Source organism: Diceros bicornis, chromosome 26, assembly GCF_020826845.1.
Source record: "Diceros bicornis minor isolate mBicDic1 chromosome 26, mDicBic1.mat.cur, whole genome shotgun sequence".
Classification (NCBI taxonomy): domain Eukaryota; kingdom Metazoa; phylum Chordata; class Mammalia; order Perissodactyla; family Rhinocerotidae; genus Diceros; species Diceros bicornis.
This window is the reverse complement of record NC_080765.1, coordinates 10,017,034-10,030,352: the sequence shown is the minus strand read 5'-3', so window position 1 is coordinate 10,030,352 and position 13,319 is coordinate 10,017,034. Positions and strand designations below refer to the sequence as shown.

The following is a 13,319-nucleotide window of genomic DNA, read 5'->3' as shown; positions in this document are numbered from 1 at the left end:
CGGACAACTAAGGGAGCCAATCCTGAGCCCGGGCTGGGTGTCTTCCGTTCATTATCCTGCTGCATCTTCCAGCAACCCTGCGAGCCGAGAGTTGCCTAACTATACCCATCTTACAGCTGAGGACACTGAGGCACAGAGAGGTTAAGGAATCGGCCCAAGCCCTCACAAGTGGCGGATGCTGGATTTGATCCCAAGTCCAGCAAGACACAGCTCCTCCCTCCAGGAGCTCCTGTCTTAGGGGACAGGCACAAGTACTAGGGTCACGAAGGACAGGGCTCTGAGCCATGGGGCAATTGAGCACAGAGGCTGTTGGGAAGCAGCAGGGAGCCCTTAAGTTGGAGGAAGGCCGGAAGTTCCTTGATGCTGATGCCTGAGCAGGGCTTTGAAGGATGTTGATGCCTGAGCGGGGCTTTGAAGGATGCGTAGGAGTGACCTGGGTGGATGAGGGGGTGAACCAGCACTTCTAAACGTGTGGGGCATAAAGGGGCAGGTTGTCTAGGGGAAAATGCGAGATCAAATACCCACGAGGAGGGGCACGAGGAGGGGCACGAGGAGATGCAGGTGTCAGATGAGCAGCTCAGCAGTGGCTTTGGGGCCACTAAAGAGGTCCCGGGTCAGTGTCCCAAGCACGCAGCATGGGGCTTTGGTCCCCATCAGCACCTCCATGATGGACTTTCATCTCAGCGTGGCATGGTGCCATGCTTTGGGAGCCCTCCTAAACAGCATCCCAGAACCCACACGGCCCCCTCCCCCTGCCTCAGGCCCAGGGAGGGACAACTCACAGTGTCCCTACCCCCAACCAGGGGCAAGATCCTCCCCAGCCTCCCTCACTCCTGAACTTCAACCCTGACCCCAGCTGATGGGAAATACTTGGTGAGCTCCACAGGGCCGGAGTACCTAAGGCAGCTTCCAGGGGCTGGGAGTGCCAGTGTAGATAGACACACGTGTGCGCACACACATACACACACACACACACACACACACACACACACACAAGCAAGAGGACTAAACATCCCCAGAGCATCTCCCAGCTCAGAACCTGCCTGTCTGTGTCAGATGCTTTAATACTGGCTTGGACACACAGGATTCCAAATGCTAGAGCCCTAAAATAGTCTGGAATGTACTAGAACTAAGAATAAGCCATTCTGTCTTCGCCCATTGACTCTGATTGGGAGTCGTAGAATGAAGCCCATCTAACTTGAGACAGATCCTCGATCCAGAGATTCTGAGATTCCAATTCAGATCCCGGAGCTGGGCCTGGATCCTCTCCCCAGGAAACGTTCACGTGCCGGGTACAGAGCAGCTGGCCAGGCCCTGGGAGGTGGCTGTGAGGACAGGCCCCTGGAAACCTTGTTGTTGGGCTACTGGGGGCTTCAGAGGCTGGGGTACCCCAGATGCTGTGCCCAGATTCCTATCAAATTAGCCAAGGCCTTCCCTCTAGGGCTCATCTGAGGAGCCTCTCCGGGCCATCTGAATGCTGCCATCACAAACCCTAAATCTGGAGCAGGCAAGCAAGCTCCTGGGATCTGCCTGCCCCTCTAATGAATGGCTCTCATAATTTCTCTGCATTTTTCGGCATGAGAAGAAATGGCCAAGTAACAGCTTCCCCATGGCCATCCCCATCCCTCACTTCACCCCTGCACTGAGGACCAGCTATGGTGGAGCCGAAGGTCAGGGGCTACCCGTGGTGTGCGCCTTAGTCTCCCTCTACTGCCCCCGTCTGCCCACCTAGGAGCTCCCCAAAAGGGACAAGGGAAAGGTGGTAGAGGCGTCGTGTTGGGACATAAGCATGCTCCCCCACGTAAAGACATTCAACTGGTCTGGCCGTGATCCCTGCAGAGCACTCCAGGCAGGAAGTGCTAAGAGGTGCCCTCACGAGTGCTGAGCAATTGGTCCTGGCTGCCCAGAGCACCATCTTGAGAAGAATTCTGATACCACGCCGTGCTACAGTTGATTGGTGATGTCTGCTGTGGTCTCGGGTATTCACCATCCCTGATCTACAAGCTGGTGACTTTCCTGAGCAGGGGACAACGCCCCAGCCAGGACTTTGGTAGCAGAGAGGGAGGCCCTGGCCAGCTGGGTATCAACAACCCGCCAGACTCCCTGATAGATTTCTCAGGACCATAAGTAGCACATATTGGCCCATCTTCCCCCAATTTGCCAGGATAATGTCTGCTCCCTTTTCTGAAGATGTTAATGTCGGTTGTATTAGGAGACACCTGTCTAGAATAGAAACACATTAAAAGGTTAATTTCTCCTCTATAAAAATGGCTAAATGCTTTCTTTCTCACCTGGGACCCAAGGGACGGTCTGGCTGTCACCAGAAGTAACCTCGGACCCATCAAAAGGTCTACCCACAGATGGGCAGACGGGCCTGGGTGCTGTGCTCTGGGCTAAAGTTCGCAGAAACACTTCCCGTGATGCTCTGCTCCAAAAGCCCATATGTCCTGTGCAGTCTGGGCCACCTCATTTGGACACCTTGGCCTGCAGGGTGCTGGGCAGATAGAGGTACCTCCAGATGGCATAGTAGTGGGTACCAGCACCAAATGCCACAAAGAGATGCCAGATGGCGTGGGCAAAAGGAATCCTCCCGTCACTCTTGAAGAAGACCATGCCCAAGCAGTAGAAGGCCCCTCCGGTCACCAGCTCCCAGATGCCCTCGGTGTTGGGCTGTCAGCAAGGACAAGGGTGGGGTACAGGTCAGAGGAGCAGCCAGCAGGCCCGGGAGCACCCAGCCATACCCCTGCCACCCGAAACAAAAAGACACGTGGACAGCAAGCCAGCCCAGATTCCCGGGTGGGGCGTCTCAACACTGTCGTCAATTCTCCCCAAATTAATTCTCAAATGTAACGCATTTCCACAGAATCTCAAAGAATATTGTATAGCTTTTTATCTTTTCTTAAAATTAATACAGCTGGTATACCTAAAAGAAGTGAAAGCAAAGACTCAAGCAGATACTTGTACATCCAGGTTCACAGCAGCACTGTTCACAAGAGCCAAAAGGTGGAAGCAACCCAAGTGTCCATCAACAGATGATTCGATAAACAAAATGTTATTCATGTTATCTCATACAATGGAATATTATTCAGCCTTAAAAAGGAGGGAAATGCTGACACATACTACATGGATGAACCTTGAGGACATTATGCTGAGTGAAAGAAGCCAGTCACAGAAGGACAAATACTACATGATTCCACTTAGATGAGGTCCCTAGAGGAGTCAGATTCACAGAGACAAAAAGCAGAATGGTGCTGCCAGGGGTTGGGGGAGGGGGATGAGGAGTCAGTGTTTAATGGGGACAGAGTTTCAGTTTGGGAAGATGAAAAAGTTCTGGAGATGGATGGTGGTGATGGTTGCATGACAATGTGAATGTGCTTGATGCCGCTGAACTGGACACTTAAAAATGGTTAAAATGGTAAATTTTATGTATATTTTATCACAATAAAAAAGAGTAATACATGTCCATGGCAAAAAAATTTAGAGAAAACAACAACAAAAAAAGCAGTAGTCCTAGCCCTCAGAGATGAGCACTCGTCACACTTGAGTTGCTTTTGGTTAAAGGGACTCAGGTAGAGCGGGAGGGATGGAGAAGTAAGAATTCACTTCCTCCAGGTTACCACCATTAACAGTGTCTTGTGGTATCCTTCCAGAAAATGTCTATACACATACAATCTACAACATGCACTTCACATATACGTACATGTGCACAGGAACTAATCATTTTGGGTAAGTGGGCTCACACCATCCCTGCCCTTCTGCAGCCTCCTTGTCCACTAACCAGTCTCTTGGAGCGCAGTCTGCGTTCCCACACGGAGATCTCCCCCCATCTTCTGAACAGCTGCATAGTGTTCCATTGTACAGATGTACAATCATTTATTCACTCAGTCCTCAGGAGTACTATAATTGAGTATTAATTACATAATAAGATTAGCAATACCTAATACTTCCTAGCACTTACTGTGTGCCGGGCCCTGTACTGAGGGCCTCACATGACTCATCTAATGCCATCCTCACAACAACCTTGTGGCAGGTGTTACTCTACGTGACAGTCATGGAAACGTGCCCACAACATCCTGCTAAGCGAGAATACCGTGCTGCAGAACACGACGCACAGCGTGATCTCATTTTTGTGAAAGAAAAACAAAAAAGTCAATATATGTCGCATAGCCACCTAGACCCGTACATAATAAAAAAAACGGAGGAAAACAGTATGGAGTTCTCAAAAAATTAAAAATAGAAATACCATACAACCCAGCTGTTCCACTACTGGGTATTTATCCAAAGAACATGAAATCAATAATACAAAGAGATCTATGCACCCCTGTGTTCACTGCAGCACTATTTACTATAGCCAAGACGTGGAAGCAACCCAAGTGCCCATTGAATGATGAAATGATAAAGAAGATGTGGTCTATATACACAATGGAATAGTACACAGCCATAAAAAAGACAAAATCATCCCATTTGCAACAACATGGATGGACCTGGAGGGTATTATGTTAAGTGAAATAAGCCAGACAGAGAAAGACAAATACTGAATGATTTCACTCATATATGGAAGATAAACAAACACACGTACAAAGAGAAGAGATTAGTGGTTACCAGAGAGGACAGGGGGTTGGGGGGTGGGCATAAGGGGTAAAGGGGCACATACACATGGTGACTGACAAATAATAATGTACAACTGAAATTTCAAAATGTATAAAAAAGAGAAAAAAATGGAAAAGATACACAACAAACTGTGAATGGTGGTTGCAGCAGGGGCATTGTATTGGGGAGAAGATGGGAGGGGGACTTCTGCTCTTCTATATATTTTCAGATGAGATTTTTTGCAGTGAGTGTGTACTGAAATATACACTTACTATATATATAAGCATATATATGTATTAAAAATATATAATACATAATTTGATGGATATTATATAATTTAATAGATATAACTTAAATATACATATTTAAATAAAAATAAACTTGGGGAAAACAGCTAATCTGTAAATATGAGTACAAATCATAGGAAAAATGTTGAGTGGGAAAAATAACGGGCAAGACTTCACTGCCAAGTATGAAGTTGCAATTAAAGCTACAGCAACTGAAAGAGTTTGGTACTAGTATAAAAACAGGCCAACCGATGAAACAGAATTGAAATCTCAGAAACAGACCCACACATATATATGACTAACGTATGATAAAAGGAGCATTTAAAAATGGTAGATAAATTAAATAACTGGCTAATCATTTGGGGAAGAAAGAATATACATATGTAAAAGAAATTACAGTGAGAATAACGAGTTAAAAATTAAACCATAAAAGAAACAGAAAATATAGATAGATATTCATATACACTTGGGGAAGGGAAGAACTTCCTAACCGTAACACTTAAAGTAAAACCCATAAAAAAAAAAAAAAACTGTTAGATTTGACTACATAAAATGTTAACATCTGCCAATAGTAATAATTTTATTTTAATTTTTATTTATTTATTTTTTCCCCCAAAGCCCCAGTAGACAGTTGCATGTCATAGTTGCACAGCCTTCTAGTTGCTGTATGTGGGACGCGGCCTCAGCATGGCCGGAGAAGCGGTGTGTCGCTGTGCGCCTGGGATCCGAACTTGGATCCGCCATCCAGGCCCCATCCGAACCCCGGCCGCCAGTAGCGGAGGGCGCGCACTTAACCGCTAAGCCATGGGGCCGGCCCAACCAATAGTAATAATTTTAAAATAATAAACTGTCATCTGGCCGAGGGAGAGGGGCAGGCTGAGTTTACTGTGCCCATTGCACGGATGGGGCAACTGAGGCTCAGAGAGGAGAGGTAATCCACGCATGGCCATGCAAGCTGCTTCTCTTCCCCTCCACCCGTCGGGGCCCTCGGTCCTCTCTCTGCAAGGCTCTGCAGCCCCCAGGGCGAGGCGGAGCAGCTCAAAGACCCCAGTACTCGCGGTCAGAGGGTATGGGGCCAAATCCCAGCTCAGCCGCTCCGGGGTTGCATGTCCTCGGCCGGTGGCTTCCCCTCTCAGGGCCTGAGTGTCCTCATTCGTGAAACGGGTGGTCACATTTATCTCCAAGGACGCTGGGATGGGGAAGTAAGATCCTGTGGCTATGTGTCCTGCACTTCGTAAGGGCTCGGTCAGTGTGCGGGAAAGAAACGCACCCGGCTGCCCCTTCTGCGCTTGGTTTCATGTACCAAGAAGCAGCTGAGATGCGGAAACGCCGGGGGGAGGAGTCCGAGACCTGGGCCCGGCTCCGCCTCCACCATCAGTTACATCATCAGTGTAGACCGAGTTCAGCACCGGGCGCTTACTGTGTCCCGGGCACCGTGCTAATCCCTTTCCGCGGGTTTTCTTATTCAACCCTTAAACAGACGGGGAAACGGAAGCGCAGAGGGCAGTGAACCCACTGAAGGTTGGCAGACAGTGCGAGCCGGAGGGCCGGGTAGCCAAGCCCTCAGGACTAACCTGCCTGACCTACTGCCCTTTAGGCAAGTGAGGCTAACCCACGGGGCCTCAGTTTCCCCGTCTGCCAGAGGAAAGGGTTCCACCTGACAATCTCGGGAGTCGTTCTGGGTCCCCTCCAGCCAGACTTGAGGCCCCACCCCGGGTGCGCGGGACTTACCATTGAGAGGATGACGAGGGCGGGGAAAAAGCCCATGACGACGTAGCAGAGCAGCTCCATGAGCTTGTACCTGGCAGGAAGACAAGCCACCTTGGCCTCAGGACAGCCTCCCCGTGAGGGATGGCGTAGGAGGGACACCCTGACCGGAAGAGTGAGAAGACGGGACTCGGTCCTCTGCCCAGCACTCCTGGGCTCAGATTCCACCCAGCTACACCCAAGAGGAGCTGGCAGAGTTGGGTGGCCTTGGGCAGGTCTCTTTCCCTCTCTGAGACTCGGTTTCCACACCCATGAAATGACATGCCAGGGATGCAAAGACTGGGTATAGCTTGTGTGTGGGCACTCCTCACACTCAAGCCCAGGGCAGACATTACTATTCGATCCCAGCACCTTTTCCCGCAGGGCCCAAGTAGTCACTCTCAATAGATCTGAGAGGCTTTATCAACTGACACCTATTTGCCGTTCCTGGAGATTCCAGGAGTCTGTTATTCCCTTTTGCTTCTAAAGCTTGGTTTCTTTCCCCACTTAATTATTCCCATCCTGTCACTCAGCAGGATGGAGGTGAAGGGGGTCTGGAGTGCTCAGAGCCTCTCCCCCTTATCTGCTAACACAGCTTTGGAAGGCTGTAACATGTGACACAGTTCAGTGGGTCTAGGAACCTACAAGGTCTTTTTCAAAAACTCTTCAGATTGACCCCCTGGGCTGTCAACCTGGTGGCCATCTACAGGCCTGAAAACTAGGATGCCAGGTGGAGCTGTGCTCTCATGCTTCTGGGGTCATCCTGGGGCCTCATCTCTGCAGCATCAAGGGGCACCCCGTCCCCCTGAGCCCCCAGCCCTGGCTTACCGCTCATGGAAGAAGAAGACATAGATGGTGCCGACAGAGGCCATGATCCACACCAGCCAGCGCATGTGGGAGGCCCAGGGGCCCAGCTCCCGGAGGTTCAGCCTGGGAGAGAGAGCCAAGGGCACGGCCTGAGGGGAGCCCACTGGGACCTAGCCCTCAAATGGCCGGCCCATCACAGGAAAACTGACCCCAGAGAAGCCCTGTCCCCTGTGGCTCCACAGATGAAACATGGGCTCTCAAAAGAAGATGCATGGAGAGAAAGAACTGAAATAATAAGCAATTATTAGGGGAAAATTAGCAAAACTGATCACGTCCAAGCGTAAAGGGAAAGAACATCTGAAACTGTTAGGAGTGTAAACGAGTAAAGCCTGTCGGAGAGCAATCTGTTGCAATCTACCGAACTTTGAAGTGCGCATATCCAGTGACCCAGTCATTCCAGGTCCAGGCGCCAGCCAAAGACCGTTCTGTATGCATGTAGGGACACAGACAAGGACATTCATCAGAGCATCGGTCCCAATGCGAAAAGCCTGAAAACCCCTCAAATGGCCACCAAAAGGGGAAGGGGAAATAAGGGTGGTATCCATCTGTGCTGGTTATCAATTTATTGCCTCTTAGCTCCAAAGTTACCCTTTTTGCCTGCTCCGTGATAATAGAGACGGGCCTCGTAAATATTCCTCCATTGCAGCAGGTACAATTTAAGTTTTGTCAGTAGAGGGTGATGGAGAGACTTTGCACAAGGAAAGACTCTTTCTTCCTGGTTCCTGCGGTTCTCTCTTACCAGGCTCCTGGAGACTGGAGAGGGGGCTTTTTCTCTCCACTGCTGGCCCAGGCAGTTTCTCCAGGCGAGGTGCCTGCAGGGCACAGCTTTTGCCAGCATTTGGCCTCAGCGTGTTTTCTCTAGCTGTTGACTTAGGTAACAGCAGCACAGCCATGGCCCTGGACAGTGCAGGCCTGCACCCTCTCCTCAGCCCCACACACATGCACACTGGGGCCCCCTGTGAAGATTCCCGTCCAGCAAGCTGACTGACCTTCCTCCTGTGCAGCTGTCTGCACAACTGAACTGCACAAAAATGCTCTAGTTTCCTGCAGAGGGGCCTCTCCAACTACTGGTTCCAGGAGCACCCAGCAATCAGCAGCTTCCCTGGCACAGAGTGAGCACGGAAGCTCGGCACCTCTCCAAGGGTGGCCTCCTCTGGCACCCCAGAGGGCAAGTCACACCCACAGACACCTCAGCAACTCCTCTGCCATCCAGTGCGCCAAGGCTGTGCCCTATCCAATGAGGTGGGATCCCAGCCGTGGGCTAAACCCTACGCTTATGCTAGAAGTCTCCATATGCCTGCCCACCTGGCATCTGACAGCCAGAAGCATACGGGTTTTCAGGAGAGAAGCAGGTCCCCTCCTCCCTCGAAGCCTGGATGGCCATGGGGCTGCGTCTGACGATGTCTCCAGGCAGAAGCAGTGGAGCCAATTCCCGAGGAAAGCCAGCCCCAGAAACCCTGGCACTCCCCCTCTTACCTCTCCCCCAACCTGCAGTCAGTCAGTCCACTCGGTTCCCTGTAAATACCTTTTCAATCCATCCATCCACTCCCCTCAACCTCCATGGCCACGACGGGGGTCCAGGCCACCACCATGTCTCTCCCAGGTCCTTGCACCTGCCTCCTCCGCACATCCCTGCTCCCAAGGCAGCCACCCTTCAGCCCACAAAATAAAACCACGTCAACATCCTGCTTCTAACCCCCATCCACTGCTAAGTGTAGACCCGACAGCCTCCCATTGTACTCCGTCCACTGCGACACCTGTACAGGAGTGGCCAGAGGACTGGAAACCACGCCAATGCCTGCCACCGGAGCATGGATACCTGCGTGTACTCCCCCAGGACAGTGTCCAGCAAGGGGAAAGGATGGACGACTCCTGCACAATGACTCCATGAGTCTCACCAGACGTTATGTTGCGTGAAGGAGGCAAGATCAGAAAGAACGATGATGCCCTTAATGTGAACTAAGAAATCAGGCAAAACTATCGTATGATGACAGACGTCAAGACTGTCGTTCCCTCAGGGGGATGGTGACAGGAGAGGGGGCCGAGGGGCTGGACGTGTTCTGTTCCTCCATCAGGATGCTGGCTGCAGTGTGAAAATGCGCCGAGATGTACACACAACGGTGCCTGTTCTCCAGGTGCAGTACACCTCGGTAAAATGTGTTCAAAAGCAACAGCCTTCGTATATACACACAAAACCCATTTATTAGCTGAAATAATGAGAGAATGCCCATTTATGACAGCCAAAAATAGAAATTCCCTAGGTAAAATGGAATAATAAAGCTTTCTGTGGCTCCTTACTCCTCGTGCAGAGGCCAAACATGCAGAGTCTCCGAGTGGCACACCTCCTCCAGGAAGCCCTCCTGAAGCCTCCATGCCAGGGCAGTGCCTCCTCTGAGCTCCCATGGCTGCACACAGGCCCGTCTCACTGTCCATCGCTGTCCTGTCACAGATCCCCCACACCGACCAGAACCTCAGCGCCCCGACCCCCAGCAGCAGCAACTGCGGAATACGTGGTCAACAAATGTAAGCGGAACGGTCTTCCTTCCTTGCAGGGGCACTGCAGGCTCCTCAGGCTTCCCACATGTGACCTGAAGCTTAGCATTTCCTTATTCCAGAACTTTCGAAAACTCTGAGTCACCTGCTGGGGGAGTTTAAACGGGTACAATCATGGAGGGCAATCTGGAGACAGTGCGCCAAATACCGAGACCGGCTCCCCACCTCCCTGCAGACCAAGTCCTGGTATTTCTCCCCCAAAGATCAGGCGGACCACCTGAAGCTGCTGTGTCTGTAGTCGAGAAGGGTGGCCTCTGAGCAATTTCATCTGATTCAAGCCACACTCCACGCACGTGTGCCAAATGACACCCACACAAGGACATTCACTGCGGTGCTGTTGTTACAGCAAAGGAAGGGGTGTCCCAACCTCATAAACATCCACAAACGGGGGGCGGGCAGGGAATATTACGCTGCTGTAAGAAAAAGAGCGCAGAAATCTTCAAGGCACTGATATGGAGAGATGTCCCCATAGAGACAAGAGAACAAAAGCAAATTACAGAACAGTGTGTACAGCAGCCTCCCTTTTGTATTAAAAGAGGAAATATACAAATATATAAATATACACTTATAAATACAAAATATAAGTATATAGGTACGTATGTGCATGTATACACACGTATATACACGTTTATACATATATTTACACACACACTTGCTCTTTTATGTATAAAATAACTCTGGAAGGACAGACACAAGAAACTGGAACTAAGAAGTTGCTTCTAGGCAGGAGAACAGGCAGAGGGTGTCTTTTACCTACACTCTTTTGTGTTGAGTCAACATTTTCACCAGTCAAATATAAAAAGAAATTCAAACAAAGAAAAGCGAAGGAGCAGCGCGCCCCGGTCCAGCCCACGGGTACTCACCAGGGCGCGTAGGAGGCTGCGATGAAGAAGTAGATGGCCATGCGGTCGGACATGTGCAGGCAGTGCTCCACCATCCTGGGGACGAGGAGGGCGGTTAGGGCCCCAGAGCCGCGCCCCGGGCAGACAGGCCTTCCCCCAGGGGGAGGGGCCTGGGCTCGGCTGCCTCGCCTCTGTCCAGCCACGACCCCTCCAGCCTCAGTCTCCCCATCTGTGAGTGACCAGAACAGTGGTTTTCAAACTAGGCTCCCTATCACCCTAGGGGTGAATGGAGACGCCTGGGGGTCCCACTGAGGACCCTCCTCTCCCCAGAGGCGAAGGTCTGACAGCCTCCTCCCCTACTTTAATCACAGCAACTCTGCATTTCTGTCTCATACACTGGGCTTTTCAATCGATTTCAAATGATGAAAGAAGTCAGTGGCTAAAAAAAGGTGTAAAACAAACAAAGCTATGTGCCCCTTGAAGACCCTCTGGGTTCTGGCATTCTGGTTCAGGTCCAGGCTCCCGAGCCAGAAGGCCTGGGTTCAAATCCCAACCCTACCGCTTAGGGACTATGACCTTGAAAAAGTTCCTTACCTTCCCTGGGTCTCAGTTTCCTCTTCTGTAAAATGGGGAGGATATTGGCAACCCATCACAGGGCTGCTGTGAGGATTAGTGAGGTAGCACTTAGCACAGCGCATAACAAGAAGCGCTCAATGAATGTTAGCTGCTTTTGTTATGACCTCACCTTGAAGAGCCAACTGTAGCCCTCGATACGTTTGGCCAATGTGGTAGCCAGCCTCCAAAATGGTGCCCAAGAGCCCCACTTTCTGGTATTCACACCTGCGTGTAGCCCCCTCCCACAAGGAATAAGGCAAACGCATGTAGCCAACAGGAGGTTGCAGAAATGATGGTGTGTGCTTTCTGAGGCTGGGTCATGAAAGATATTACAGCCTCTGCCTTGCTCTCTTGGATCACTAACTTTGGGGGCAACAAGCCACCATGTGGCTGTGGAGAGGTCCACGTGCGGAAGGACTGAGCAGCCCCCAAACATCCAGCACCAACTTGCCAGCCACATGAGGGAGCCACCTTGGAAGTGGCTTCTGCAGCCCCAGTCAAGCCTTCAGATGGCGGCAGCCCCTGCCAGCATCTTGACTACATCAGAGACCGTGAACCAGAACCACACAGCTAAGCTCCCGAATTCCTGACTCTCTGAAACTTTGAGAGATAATCGGGGTTTGTTGTTATTTTAAACCACTATGATTTAGGGTAATTTGTTATGCAGCAATAGATAACTGGTACAAACTGTGATTCTGTCGAGCAAACTACAGCCCTCAATAAATTTGACCAGTGATCCTACGTACGGTTTAACTGCATGTCTTCCTAGAAATAAAAGTAATAGAAACAGCTGACGTACAGAGCACGCACTATAATCAGAGCACTGTTCTAAGCCCTTTATGAGCATTAACTCTTCAATCTCACCTAGGAGGTAGGTACCGTTATTTTCATCCACCATATCACAGACGAGGACACCAAAGGGCAGCATAGTCACACCACTGGTAATTGGGCCTTAAACCCAGTGACTGGTGTCTTCAGAAGAACAAGGAGAGGGAGATTTGGACACAGAGACACACAGGCAGGAAGGCCGTGTGAAGACAGAGGCAGAGACTGGAGCGATGCAGCCACAAGCCGACAACTACTGGGAGCCACCAGAAGCTGGAAGAGGCGAGGAAGGAGCCTTCCCTAGAGACTTTGGAGGGAGCATGGCCCACTGACACCTTGATCTTGGGCTTCTGGCCTCCTACACTATGAGAAAATAAATTCTGTTGTTCACACCACCCAGTTGTGGTAATTTGTTACAGCAGCCACAGGAAGCTCATACAGTGGTGCTCGACAAGGACCCACAGAGAAGGGAAGAGTGGAGACAGGGAGGCGCGGGACACAGCAGAGTAACGGGGCTTTGGGGGGCAGGGACGCACTGACATGGGGATGAGCGGTCACTGCGGCTGCTGCCATGGGCTAGAGTGTCCCCTTGTTTTATGGGGGCCCTGGACTCCTGGAATCAGCTCTGGCTTGGACACAACCAGCTATGCGACCTTGAGCAAGGCCCACCACCTTCCGAGCTTCAGTGTGGTCCTCCACAAAATAGGCATTTAACACACTGCAAAACAGAAGAGCCCTGGGACAGCGCGCTCAGTGAAAAAAACCAGCACAAATGGTGGAAGCAACCCAAGTGTCCACTGACGGATGAATGAACAAAATGCGGTCCATACATGCAATAGAATATTATTCATCCCTGAAAAGGAATGAAGTTCTGACACACACTCCAACATGGATAAACCTGGAGAATATTATGCTAAGTGAAAGAAGCCAGTCATGAAAAGACAAATACTGTATGATTCCACTGAGATGAAGTACCTAGAATAGTCAGATTCGT

At 50.6% G+C, this 13,319-nt stretch overlaps 1 protein-coding gene across 1 annotated transcript in view; it reads right to left on the bottom strand.

The window, feature by feature from the left end:
- Positions 1 to 2,368: 2,368 nt before the first annotated feature.
- The window catches only part of MMD2 (monocyte to macrophage differentiation associated 2), a 46,154-nt gene continuing 35,203 nt past the window's right edge, over positions 2,369 to 13,319 (bottom strand). The window contains exons 5-8 of the mRNA XM_058570538.1: positions 10,907 to 10,981; positions 7,452 to 7,553; positions 6,609 to 6,678; positions 2,369 to 2,670 (exon numbers count right to left, since the gene is read on the bottom strand). Coding sequence (XP_058426521.1) covers positions 2,467 to 2,670; positions 6,609 to 6,678; positions 7,452 to 7,553; positions 10,907 to 10,981 — 451 coding nt within the window. The 3' untranslated portion in view covers positions 2,369 to 2,466. The remainder of the gene's footprint in view (positions 2,671 to 6,608; positions 6,679 to 7,451; positions 7,554 to 10,906; positions 10,982 to 13,319) is intronic.